General features: G+C 45.0%; 1 protein-coding gene across 1 annotated transcript; it reads left to right on the top strand.

Moving 5' to 3' along the window:
* The first annotated feature begins 208 nt into the window (after positions 1–208).
* On the top strand, positions 209–14209 carry FAM102B (family with sequence similarity 102, member B). Its single transcript, XM_005860085.2, is given in 11 exon segments — positions 209–327; positions 329–458; positions 3347–3376; positions 6193–6309; positions 6625–6671; positions 10848–10951; positions 11325–11420; positions 11941–12130; positions 12223–12350; positions 13672–13741; positions 14069–14209. Coding segments are annotated over 11 exon segments (1074 nt in total). The 3' UTR covers positions 14112–14209.
* Positions 14210–14215: the final 6 nt, after the last annotated feature.

Raw genomic sequence — 14215 nt, 5'->3', positions numbered from 1 at the left:
ATTCCTTGTGTGTTGAATGAATGGTGGAGCTCCAACTTAGAGATTGAAGCCGGGCATGACACTGATTCCTTGTGTGTTGAATGAATGAATAGTGGAGCTCTGACTTAGAGATTGAATTGATAAGTGAACTCACCTTTTTTCAGTGTCTGTGGATAACTAAGACCTTCAAAGATTTTTCGCATCCCATTGTTAGGAATTTGTTTGCTTCATGGCTGTTTCCAAATAATGGCATTTAACATCGCGCTTTTGCATTGCAGACGTGGGTGGCAGAGCGTGTGTGCCTTTTTGTCATGCCATCGATAACAGTTCATTAACTGGTTCTTTTTTCCCCCCTCAGGGAGGTGGTGCAAGCGAACTGTGTTCACTGGAGGAAGAAGTTCTCATTTATGTGCAAAATGAGCGCCAGCGCGGCCACGGGCATCCTGGATCCCTGCGTCTACAGGGTGTCTGTGCGCAAGGTATAAAAATAGCCGTCTCGTCTCCCCTTTCAGGAACCATAATTAGCCCCCTGCATGCTGACGCACTTTATTTAGCTCTGCTTTGTCCTTAGGGCTGTTACATGCCATTTCCCTTCACACTTGCAGCAGAAATTCAAATCACTGTGACAACCAGGGTGAAGAATCTGAAGTTATAAATTAACATATTATTCAAGAAACTTACCTCACTCTTGCCATACATCTAAGTATTAACCTTATATGTATTATTCGGGGAGCTGTGTATGTCTACCTCCTGCTATGCATTTACTTCCTCTTTGTTAGGCATTGTTTTAGGGACTTGACATATGATGTCTAATAACACCCCAAAAGTGGGTGTTATTTTTTCCATTTTCAGGAAAACGCAGGCTCAGAGAGGTTGTTACTTGCCCAAATTCACATAGCTCTGAGCATCAAAGTATTTCTTCATGTCATCATGCGCAAAAGTTACCAAGCATCCCAAGAGGCATGGCGGCATGACCAGAACTCAACAGGAAAAAATAGGGAGAGGGCTCAGCAGGGCAGAGGCCATGCTCTGTCCCTCTCCTTCCCAGGAAAACAGAGGCAGAAAACGGGTGCATAGGGCAGAGAGTGAAAGGGCTCATTTTACAGCCAAAACCCTAAAGAACTGATTTTTTTAACTCAGTTAAAGCTTGATGTTCAATTAATGAACATTCAACAATAAAAATCTACATAATAAAAGCCTAAGCGACCATTACCGCGGAAGGACCAGAACAACCAGTTGCAGTGATGCGCACTGACCACCAGGGGGCAGGTGCTCAATGCAGGAGCTGCCCCCTGGTGGTCATTGCGCTCCCACAGGGGAAGTGCCTCTCAGCCAGAAGCCAGGCTCAGGGCTGGCGAGTGCAGCAGCAGTGGCGGGAGCCTCTCCTGCCTCTGCAGCAGCACTCAGGAGCCGAGAGCCAAGTGATAAGGAGCAAGCAGGCGGGCGGTAAGGAGCTAGGGATCCTGGATTACAAGAGGGGGATCGGGCCTAAGCCGGAAGTTGGACTGTGAGAGGGTGCAGGCCAAGTGGAGACACACAGCCCCAATTGCACAAATTTCATGCACTGGACCTCTAGTAAATAAATGAAAGGGAAAAAATAGTAAAAAGAGACCCATGGAAGATATCGGTATGGGAAGATCAGAGATAAACTTTTACAATAAACATAATGAGTGAACAATATGGGGAATTCCACTAGAGGACTAGACACTATAAAAAATAAATCAAATTCTAGAACTGAAAAATACAATAATTAAAATGTAAAGCTAAATAAATGAAGATAAACCCAAGCAGGTATATTTAACAGCAGGTTTACCACAACAGAAGAGAGCTTTGGGAAACTGGAAAATGAGACGTGAGAAAATATCCAGTGTAAATCACAGAGAGAAAAAGGGAGGGATACACAGAAAAGAGTGTGGGACGTGGACAGCAGTGGAGGGGCTAACATATGTGTAATTGGCACCCTGAAGGGAGAGGAGAGGGGTTGTGGCTGAGAATCCTCTCACCTGATGAAGAATATCAAGTCCCAGATTCAGAAGTCCTGTAAACCCCATTTAGGATAGTAAGTCTGGCATGTTTAAATGACAGTGGTTGTCTCTGGGATGGGGGTTGTCTCTTATTAACTACAATCTTTGTACAATGGGTTAATATGCTTAACTAAGTAAGTAAGAAATTTAACCTTTCTTTGGTGATTGATGTTCTTGCAATGTGTCTGGGACCTTTTTGGCAATTTATTCAGCAAATAGATCAAATATTAGCTCGTCTTCTCACCATTTGTTGCTTTCAGATTTAAGTTCTAAATAAAAATTCTGGAAAGGAGCATCTAAATAGTTAGATTTAAGATCATCAGAATTATGCCCTAACTGGTTTGGCTCAATGGATAGAGCATCAGCCTGCAGACTGAAGGGTCCCAGGTTCGATTCCAGTCAAGGGCATGTACCTTGGTTGCGGGCACATCCCCACTGTGAAGTGTGCAGGAGGCAGCTGATTGATGTTTCTCTCTTATCGATGTTTCTAACTCTCTATCCCTCTCTCTTCCTCTCTGTAAAAAAATCAATAAAATATATTTTTTTTTTAAAAAAAGATCATCAGAATTATACTATCTACTAGTGGCCCGGTGCACGGATTTGTGCACATTGAAAGGAAATTAGAAGAAAGATTCGTGCGGTAATTATGTTACTGCAAAAAAATTACATGTCAAAATAGTATATATAATGTAGTATTATAAAAGTAAAACATGTGTGCGATTGATGCCAACGATAACATGATATGTATCACGCATGCACAAGTCAACTTTATTTTTAAATTGCTAGTGTGTGTCATATGTACCAGCTGGTCAGACGGTTGATGAATAAATTGAGATGTGGTTCACGTTGAATGTCAACAAAAACAACCAAAGTCATGATTGACAATGACAGTTCGAAACACACGTGTGCAATTGGCACCAGCAAGAGCTTTATATGTATTGCACATGAGCGAGTCAACATTTGTTTTTAAATTGCCAGTGCACATCATATGTACCGGCCGGTCAGCATGATCGGTCACTTAGCCTTTTATATATAGACCACAGGCCTGATGCATGAAATTTGTGCAAGAGTAGGCCTTCCTTCCCCTGGCTACTGGCACCGGCTTCCCTCTGGCATCTGGGACCCAGGCTTCCCTCTGGCCGCCAGCAGGCACCTGGGACCTGGGTTTTGTATGGAAGGTCATCCAGAAGGACGTCCAGTCTAATTAGCATATGCTTTTATTATTATAGATTACATATAGATATTTGCCAGTATGTAAATGTCTACTTCAGAATTATTTGACATATATTTTATTTTAAATCTTTAATCATATGATACTTAATCATGTTTTCTATGTTTGGCAGGAATTAAAAGGTGGAAAAGCTTATGCAAAGGTGAGTGAATGGTCTTTAACTCTTTTGGAGTGTGTAATTTATAAACTTAAAAATTAAATAGAGTGCTCTTCTAATTGCCGTTCAAATGGGCTGTTTTTAAATAAAGCAACTTGGAGATTGAACAGTTGGCTTCAACAATACATTATAGGCACATTCTTTCTAAATGCTGATTATGGGATGTTCTTCTTAAGTTTCAATGCCATTTCCAGACTAGAAGATGATCTCTGGTTTGCATTAAGTAATTACTTTCCCCGGGAAGTATTCCCAGGCCCACCTCCCCCCTCCTCTGTGTCCTCTTCCCCTCTGTATAGATATGATCTCTACTGTCCTTTATTCTTTTATTACCTGTATGGAATTACTGAAGAATGTGTTCGCCTTTTTGCTGAATAGAAGGAATTGGTGCCAGAAACCCACATACTCCTCTTTTACTTCCAGTCTCTGTGATGGCATCTCCATCAGTCAGTCATCTGAGCCAAGAACCAGGCACTAGTCCCAGCCATCACATCTGCCTAACTCCCTAAAACTAGTTGGTTGCAATGTCAGGCAGGATGCTCTTTGCTATAAATAACAGAAAAACCTCCTCGCCTACAGATGGCCAAGGACTGACGGGCCAGAGACAGTCAACATGGACAACGTTTTCAAGGAGCTTTGTAATAAAAGGGGAGCAGAAAAACAGTTCAATAGGCAGAGATGCGGGGTGAGGGTTGGGTTACTTTTGTTCATTAAGGCGGAGAAGATCCAGCATGTTTGTGTGCTGGTGGTAATGACCCAGTAGAAAAGGCAGAGTGCAAGACAGGAACCTGAAGTTCCTGGAGCCGTGAACCTGAGTCTGCGCACAGCCAGCTCCCTTCCCGTGAGTGGGAAGGCAGACATGCGGGCACAGATGCAGGCAGGTGAATGGATGTGGCTGGAGATAAGAGCTGATGAAAGTTAAGTGCTCTTTTTTTTTTTAATACATTTTTATTGATTTCAGAGAGGAAGGGAGAGAAAGAGAGAGAGAGAAACATCAGTGATGAGAATCATTGATTGGCTGCCTCCAGCGCCCCCTACTGGGATTGAGCCCACAACCTGAGCGTGTGCCCTTGACAGGAATGGAGCCTGGGACCCTTCAGTCTGCAGGCCGATGCTCTTTCCCTGAGCAAAACTGGCTAGGGCAAGTCAAGTGCTCTTTTGATTGCTCTTCTGAATGAAGTAAGAAGAAAGGCATTAGCACGGAGTATAAATGTGAAGGAGGCGTTGGAAGTTTAAAGAGAAAAGATAAAATAGGGCGTGTGGGTGATGTGTGATCAGATAGCCATAGGGGGCCCCAGATGTTCCCTTGGATGTGGCTTCTCTCTCCTCAATGATGTTTCTATCTCTCCCTCCCACTCCCTTCCTTTCTGAAATCAATTAAAAAATTTAAAAAATAAAAAATGAATCAACCAATGAATGCATCAATAAGTAGAAAAACAAATCAGTATTTTTCCTCTCTCAAAAATTAATTTAAAAATTTTTAATTAAAAAAACACAATATAATGGGGTTGACTTGTACCACTTGGAAACAAAAAATAGGGTTGCACACATCAGAGGAAAGACTAGAGGGCACTCTGGTAGCTGCAGAAAATGGGGAACAAGCCTGGGTAGCGATAAGAAGGAGGAACAGGTTTGAGCTGCACTTCTGGAAGCAGCCGAGAGCATTGGTGTGGGGCTCAGCTTTGGGGGAGGGAGGAAGTAGGGTTTTTAAAGAAAGAGTCAGCTCAAGAGTGATCAGCAAGGCAAGGTTATGGAAGGGGCTGGAGGAGAGGGGGCGTGTGACACACACATCATTCTAGTTCCTGCGTGGAGAGTGTGACTATAATAACCTGCAGCTGCCTGCAGCCCCCAGGCGTTAACTGGGAGCTGAGCCAGAACGGGAACAGGGAGGAGGAAGTCTGGCCAGTGTATGAATGTATATGCAGATGATCTTGGGCCTGCTAGCATTTCCCTTAGTGCAAGTACTCCTGCTCCTCACAGTGATTCTAGTTGCTTAATATGCATCCTTTATTTTTACTTCAACAGTTACATAGTTTATATTTAGCAGATCAGATATATTTAGCAGATCAAATCCGTGATTTCAGAGATTGCATTGCTTAAGATAAGAGGACAGCCCTGGTTGGTGTGGCTCAGTTGGTTAAGCACCGAAAGGTTGCTGGTTCCATTCCCGGTCAGGGGTCAGGGCACATGCCTGGTTGCAGGCTCGATCCCTGGTAGGGGGGCGTGCAAGAGGCAGCCAATCTGTGTTTCACTTTCACATCGATATTTCTCCACTTGCACTCTCTCCCTCTCCCTCTCTCTCTGGAAATCAATAACAAATCTTAAAAAAAAAAAAAAAGATAAGGGAACAGTAGGTAATAAATTTTTTACCAAAAGTGAGCCAATTTAAAGACAAATTAGGCTGCCAAACTGGTTTGGCTCAGTGGATAGAGCGTCAGCCTGCATACTGAAGGGTCCCGGGTTCGATTCCGGTCAAGGGCATGTACCTTGGTTTCGGGCACATCCCTAGTAGGGGGTGTGCAGGAGGCAGCTGGTCTATGTTTCTCTCTCATCGATGTTTCTGACTCTCTATCCCTCTCCCTTCTTCTCTGTAAAAAATCAATAAAATATATTAAAAAAATAAAAATAAAAAAATAAAGACAAATTAGGCAAATAATAGAACAGGTATTGATAAGATGGCAAAAACTGCAAATGACTGAAGTTTGAAATAACTTGTCTAGAGCAAGGGTTGGATGTTTATTTTAAGGAGAACGTGATAGAAGCCTAGCAGATATTCTGTTAATACACTTTTTTTCTTTTCATAGCTGGGCTTTGCAGATCTAAACCTGGCGGAGTTTGCTGGATCAGGAAATACCACTCGTCGCTGTTTACTGGAAGGCTACAATACCAAAAATACAAGACAGGATAACTCCATCCTTAAAGTAAGCCCGGGTCAGGATTTACATGTCAGCACAGGAGGTTCTCCGCCTTTAACTAAGAGGGGACACACTGGCAAGGGCAAGGAGGGGCTCAGTACTGAGATCGCAAGCTGAGCACACCCCCGAAATACTCAGCAGCCCTCCAGAGAAGGCGGCACTGTAATGCGGGATGTAATCCAACTCGGCCATCGTTCTGTTCAGTCCTTCCTGAGTGGCGAGCACAGGCGGCCGCTGTGGCCGGCGAGTGCCTTCGCAGAACGCGGCTCCTCGGAGGAGGAGGCCTGTTATAACCACAGTCTCTCTCTTGCTTACGTGTAGGTTTTCATCAGTATGCAGCTGATGTCTGGTGACCCATGTTTTAAAACGTAAGTCGGTGCTCAGTAAATGCGTTATTTCTCTGAAAGTATCACAGTCATTTATTAGTTTCAAGTTTTCCGTTCATGTTTCAGAGTGCTTATAGGCTAATCCCAGTGAAGGGCTAGTTTCTCTCTGGGTGGCTGACCTGACCCTCGTAGAAGTTACTATTACCTATTACCCAACCAGCTCGCCACACCCTGAATTGTTTCAGCTCTTGTCATCTTCAGGTTTGGGGTGAAATTATATAAATGAGGCCTCTGGGGACTCATTCAGGTCTTCAGCAAATACCTAGCAAGTGCCTTACCACGTAGTAGGCCCTGTTCTAGACATGACAAAGAGCAGGCAAAAATAGACCAGGTCCCTGACACCTCGGAGCTTGTCTTCTGACACAAACAACAAACTAACAAGTACACACATGATGTAAAGATGGCAGTGAGTGCCTTGGAGAAACCGGAGCAGGTAGGAGGACCCGGCAGGAGGTGTTTCCCTTTTACATGGAGTAGGCAGGGTGTCCTCCCGGGTAAAGATGGAACGGGAGGCAGAGAACACGGTGCAGGTGCGGATATTGGGGAAGTGGGAGCATGTAGGAGTTATTTTCCTACTGCTCCTGGTTTCCATGGTTCGATTCCCATCAGGGCACATGCCCGGGTTGCGGGCTCGATCCCCACTGTGGGGTGTGCAGGAGGCAGCCAATCGGTGATTCTCTCATCATTGATGTTTCTCTCCCTCCCTCTCCCTTCCTCTCTGAAATCAATATATATACTAATATACATGTTTGTTTGTTAATTGCTCCTGGTTTCCTAGTGAACTAGGAAGCCAGGAGATCACTGGAGAGCAAGAATATGAAACGCAGAGCAGGGGGTTTGGGGAAAGAGGACAAGATGTGTACAAGGCTCTTCAGAGCGAGGGCGAGTGAACCAACTGGGAGGAAGTGGGGATTGCCTGTCAGCGATGTGAAGACACTTAATAATTAAACCTGAAAGTTAATTAATCGTTATTTAAATATCTGAGAGAAATGTATTTAGAAAAGTAAGCATTAATTACTACCCTATGCATCATTCATGTTTTTAATAGCAGCATTTATATAGTTTTCTCCTTACAAACTGTTCTGTAAGGACGAAAACACATACTTTCACACAAATCAATTATTGATTAAAACTCTGCATTTTCTTCTCACTTAGCTTTCCTGTGCTGTCTTCTCTCAGACCATAATTTCCTGATTTTTTCTTGATTTCCTGTTCTCTTGGGACTAAACCATTTTCACTGTACTATATTTGGTTTGTTGGGTCAAAAAATTGCAGCAAGACTTAGAAGAAGAAAATGAATTAATCATTTCTTCTTATGAACTTTTTACGAATAGTCTTACTGGCCCTTTTTCTGCCATTTCCTCTCCCTGCTTGTGAAACTCAGATACTTAAAAGCTAAAAAATAGATCACCTTATGTCCTGTGTTATCTCCACAAATATAATTCTGACAATCTCGAGTTGATACTTATAGAGACTTTTATAATTTATTAGAATAAACAGGCATTACCTCATCACAAGATATGTAAAAATATTTGTTTTCTCTTTTCTTTGGATGTGTGAAATTGTCATTTTAGAGGTCATTTTTCACGTGCTTTTAACATTACTATGAAACTAAAACAAAACAAGCCCTTGCTGTAGCCAGTTTGGCTCAGTGAATAGAGTGTTGGCCTGTGGACTTGAAAGGTCAGGTTCAATTCTCTCAGTGAATAGAGTGTTGGCCTGTGGACTGAAGGGTCAGGTTCAATTCCGGGCAAGGGCACATACCTCAGTTGCAGGCTCGACCCCTGGCCCTGGGCCAGGTGCATGTGGAGGCAGGTGATTGACGGGTCTCTCTCACACCAGTGTTTCTCTCCCGCCCTTCCACTCTCTCTAAAAAAAAATATCAATGGAAAAATATCCTCTGGTGAGAATTAACCACAAAACAAGCCCATCTCATTTGTTCTGTGATTGAGCCATATTAAAAGTTTCTGATAAGAGATACAAAACATTTCAGAACAGGGGGTAATAGAGTAGAAGCTGGCTCATGACAGGCATCGGGGATTAGTTGACAGTCGTCTAGGGAGCTGCCAAGGCCCAGCTAAGATTTTAGATTCTTTGTTCGCCTTAATACCAATCCCCGTGCGGATGAGTTCCCTCAAAATGCTTTGTGGCCCCAGTATTAGAGCGGCTGGTGAAATGGCTGAAATGATCAGGTCGGGTTCTTTAGTTTGTTAAGACTGCAGATCGAGGGGTGCCAAACCGAAGGTGTTGCTGAAAGCCTGTGGCTCTGAAGTCAGGCCCCACACCGGGCAGGAAAGAGTGGAGCCCGAGGGAGGCTGATAGGGAGGGAAGAAGAGGCCTCGGGCTGGGAGTGCCGCAGGGTTGGGGAGCAGGTCTGCGAGGTGGAGGGCTGGAGACACTGTAATCAGGCCATCTGAGAAAGGAAAACCAACGGAACTGGCATGAAAAAGATAAGCATGTAGACGTAAGGCCTGAGTCACCATCAATGGTTCATGACTGTAGATTCCATTCTTCGGAAGGGTAGTTCTTTTATTTATTGATTTCAGAGAGAAAAAGAGAGAGAGAGAAAAACATCAATGATGAGAGAATATCATAGATCGGCTGCCTCCTGCACACCTCCTACTGAGGACGAGCCTGCAACCCGGGCATGTGTCCTTGACCAGGATCGAACCTTCAGTCCAAAGGCTGATGCTCTGAGCCAAGCCAGCCAGGGCAGAAGGGTATTTCTTTTACATCAGTTTTTCTTACAGAACCCTGCAACCCGGGCATGTGTCCTTGACCAGGATCGAACCTTCAGTCCAAAGGCTGATGATCTATCCACTGAGCCAAGCCAGCCAGGGCGGAAGGGTATTTCTTTTACATCAGTTTTTCTTACAGAAAATTGAATGCAGATTTTTTTCACCAGCTATTTTACATTACAGCAGGTCCTCAAATAACATTATTTTGTTACATCGGTGAGATACTACTGTAGGAACTTAACTCTTGTTTATATCAATTGGCCTAGGGTAAAATTGATCTTGTTTTCCTTAAAGCCGCAGAAACTATCAACAATGTTGTGAGGCCTTGCTGTATTAAAAATACAGCTCTTGGCCCAGCTGGTGTGACTCAGTGGTTGAGCATCGACCCATGCACCAAGAGGTCGCTGGTTCGATTCCAGATCAGGGCATATGCCCAGGTTGCAGGCTTGATCCCCAGTGGGGGGTGTGCAGGAGGCAGCCGATCAATGTTTCTCTCACATTGATGTTTCTATCTCTCTCTCCTTCTCCCTTCCTCTCTAAAAAATCAGTAAAAAGCATATTAAAAAAAAAGTTAGTGGAACCGACAAGAGAGCGGAGGCAAGAGGCAGGAGGCAGAGGTATCCCCTCCAATCATCTCCCAGATGCTTTCCTGCCTCACCTGCGATTCCATTTGACAGATGTAGCACCTTCCACTCAGTAGTGCTGGGGCCCGGCCGGCGTGGCTCAGTGGTTGAGCATCAACCTATGAACTGGGAAGTCACGGTTAGATTCCGGTCAGGGCACTTGCCCGGGTTGTGGGCTTGATCCCCAGTGTGGGGTGTGCAGGAGGCAGCTGATCAATGATTTTTTTCTCTCTCATCATTGATGTTTCTATCCCTCTCTCCATCTCCCTTCCTCTCTGAAATCATTAAATATTTTTTTTTAAAAAATAGTGCTGGGGACGCACAGACAGAGCCCTTCTCTTTTCTGGACTCCCTTTCTGGTCTCACTGTTGTTGATTTTTTAATATATTTTTACTGATTTCAGAGAGGAAGGGAGAGGGAGAGGTAGAAACGTCAATGATGAGAGAAAATCATTGATCAGCTGCCTCCTACACACCCCTTCCTGGGGATGGAGCCCTCAACCCAGGCATGGGCCCTGTCCGGGAATCAAACTGTGACCTCCTGGTTCATAGGTCGACACTCAACCACTGAGCCACGTGGCCGGACTGGTCTCACATTTTTGTTGTGCAGAAGAACCTCTCCCTCCCCCCATGAATTTTATTGAGGTCTTGAGGATGCTCAGACATTACTGGTGATTTTTATTATTTTTACCCTCAAAGAGGTAACATTACAGGCACCTGCCTGAGGCCGGTTACTGACCACACAACCAGTCTCTCACCGTAAACCAAGTTCTGATCCTTAGCAATGCTTATTTCCAGGCCTCCTTCTACGTCCATGTCCATACCGATCGCCGGTGAATCCGAATCTCTGGAGGAAGATAGAAAAGGAGGAGAAACTCTTAAAGTCCACCTTGGAATCGCAGGTATGGCTGTGCCCTTCCCTGGGTTTCAGTTGGTGAGATTTGCATAATCCCTCCCACATTGACAATTTCTGTGGGTATGTGACTTGGCCCATTTTATGGGAAATACTAAACAATAAAAACTGAAAGTTTTATTTAAGGTAGAGTTCTGTTAAGTCTTATGAAAAATACCATAGTTCTTCAGTAAACGAAGGTATTACGTTTCATTTTCTTGCAATAGGGTTGTTTACATTGCACTGATTTCAAGGAATCTTTCACTCTGCAGTTTGCTTTTCTTGATCATGAACTTGGCAGTTTATAAAACCGGCAGATTAGAATGCAATTGACCGTTGACTTGTGAGCAGTGACAGGAGCATGCTGTTATGACATATTGCAGATCTCTCAGCAAAGAGCGCCTCTGTTCCAGATGTGCTCGGTGCCTGTGGACATTCGAGAACGTCGAGCCATGCGAGCCAGCAGTCAAAAGTATCAGGTAGAGCTGGACGTGAAGTTCCTCAGGCCTTTATTGCTCTAAAGCAGGAGTGGGGAACCTTTCTCCTGGCAAGGGCCACTTGGATACTTAACTTTTTAAAATATATTGTTACTGATTTCAGAGAGGAAGACAGAGGGAGAGAGAGATAGAGACATCAATGGTGAGAGAGAATCGCTGATTGGCTGCCTCCTGCACGCTCCCCACTGGGGATTGAGCCCTGATCCGGGTTCATAGGTCGATGCTCACCCACTGAGCCACATATTTATATTATTCTTGGACCATCCAGAATTATCAACTGAAAAATTAGCCTGCTGTATTTGGTCAGACATTTAATTAACTCACCCCTGATGCCTTGGCAGGGCCAGACCAAATGCTTTCTCGAACCTTATATGGCCCGCGGGCCAGATGTTCCCCACCCCTGCTATAAAGGTACCAGAAGTGGCTGCGGTGTGGGAGGAGAGGGTTGGTCGCAGAGTGTCTGGTATAGCGTCATATCCTGAGCAAGCTTCTCTGACCACAGGGTACAGCTCGTGCCACTCCCGGTCATCCAGTCTCTCTGAGCTCTGCCACAGGAGAAACACCTCTGTGGGAAGCACGTCGACGGGCGTGGAGAGTATTCTAGAGCCATGTGATGAAATTGAGCAGAAAGTAGCTGAGCCAAATCTTGATGCAGCTGATAGAGAAGACTCGGCTTCAGAGACACTCAGCAGGTACCCTTCGGGCCTCCGCTCCATGGAGCCGGGGGGTGGGGGGGTTTACAACACAATATAAAGGAGGACATTTTTAAACATTCTTTCCAAAGGTGCCCAGTGAAACAAGATTCTGTAGAATTTCAGCTGAAGCGAGTTGATGACACCAGAGTGGACGCCGACGACATTGTGGAGAAAATACTACAAAGCCAAGACTTCAGCCTGGACTCCAGCGCGGAAGGTGCGTGGTGGCCACCAGGTGCCTGTGGCTGTGTGCCAGCCCGGCCGGCGTAGCCCAGTCAGCCGTCTGTGCACATTGGTGAAATACGCTTTATGCCCATAGAAACCCAGCGCGGAAGGTGCGTGGTGGCCACCAGGTGCCTGTGGCTGTGTGCCAGCCCGGCCGGCGTAGCCCAGTCAGCCGTCTGTGCACATTGGTGAAATACGCTTTATGCCCATAGAAACCGAAGATAACCTTGTAGCTCATTTGTTTCTAAGAATGGACATTAAATTTGGTAAACAACAAGCTTTTTTAAAATTTAAAAAAATTTTTTTTATTGATTTCAGAGAGGAAGGGAGAGAGAGATAGGAAACATCAGTGATGAGAATCATCGATCAGCTGCCTCCTGCACGCCCACCACTGGGGATCGAGCCCGCAATGCGGGCATGTGCCCTGATCAGTAATAGAACCATGACCTCCTGGTTCATAGGTCAAGGCTCAACCACAGAGCCACACTGGCCGGGCAAGAACGGACTTTTAAAAGCTCAATTTTAAAGAAAGCTCTTACTGTATTTTTTAATTATGCGTCAATGTCTACCATGTTTATATACCTTGTGATGGATATTTACATCTGCTTTGTCATAACTGGACATAGTGCTTCAAGGCACTATTGCCATGTGGAAGGTTGGGTGGTAATCTTGAAATGATAGTGAGTAACAGAATCCTTCGCTCCCTCAGCCTTTCCACTGAAACTGATAATGTACAAGCCACCAGGTTGAAAGGTGGAATTATTCCTGCTGGTGTGAATAGAGAGCAGTTTAATGCAGGCTTGGTTTCCCTGTATGACTGCTTGTGAAGAGAAATCATTAAGCCTCTCTTGTGGAAATTCGTAGGACGAGCTGCCTTCTTTATTCAGTTTTTAAAAAAATAGCTTTAGCCCTGACCGGTTTGGCTCAGTGGATAGAGCATCAGCCTGCGGACTGAAGGGTCCCGGGTTCGATTCCAGTCAAGGGCATGTACCTTGGTTGCCGGCACATCCCCAGTGCGGGGTGTGCAGGAGGCAGCTGGTCGATGTTTCTCTCTCATCAATGTTTCTAACTCCCTATCCCTCTCCCTTCCTCTCTGTAAAAAATCAATAAAATGTATTTTAAAAAAATAGCTTTAGGAAAGTTGAGGAGAAATAACTATTAGGATAGGTCTTCAATGGTCTGTTTTAAAACATGTCTATAGCTTTTTAAAGTTTTTAATTTCTTTAATAAAATGGAAATGTAAAGTTCGGGTTTATGGCAACGTGAATGTTACTGGCCAATACTAACTGCCCACAACGCTGCTGTCCCTGCAGAGGAAGGACTGCGGCTGTTCGTGGGACCTGGAGGGAGGACGACCTTCGGCAGCCACCATCCTCCCAGCAGGTAAGGAGCCACCCGGCGCCTTGTCAAGTAGAGAGTGCGCTGGCCTCGTCCTTCAAATGTCCATGAGCAGCAGATGAAGGTTACGCAGGCTAAGGAACACTAAGCTAAGCAGTTCGCATGAGAGGATCGGACACTGGCCCCTCCGGTGTCTTCATTACAAACAGTGAATGTTCCAGTATTTTCTATCTGTGGTGCCTTTAAACCCTGTGGAAATCAGATCAAGTGGAAAATGCCTAACACTCCACTCTCCCTTCAGAGCCAAGGTTAACTGGAACGATTTCAAACACTGCCGCTCAGAATTTTGACCTTTTTTTCCCTACTGTTTAGAGTGGTGTCCGGAGCCTACGAACAAGTCGTGATCAAACGCTAGACGCTCAGCTGGCGAGTGGCAGCTTCCCTGTGGGTGTGAGATGCAGGCAGCTGAGCTGTCAGGCGCTTTCTTGGGAGAAGGTGAATCTGTTTGAAAAAGGAGGC

Source organism: Myotis brandtii, unplaced genomic scaffold (assembly GCF_000412655.1).
Source record: "Myotis brandtii unplaced genomic scaffold, ASM41265v1 scaffold131, whole genome shotgun sequence".
Classification (NCBI taxonomy): Eukaryota; Metazoa; Chordata; class Mammalia; order Chiroptera; family Vespertilionidae; genus Myotis; species Myotis brandtii.
This window is presented reverse-complemented; position numbering and strand designations above follow the sequence as displayed.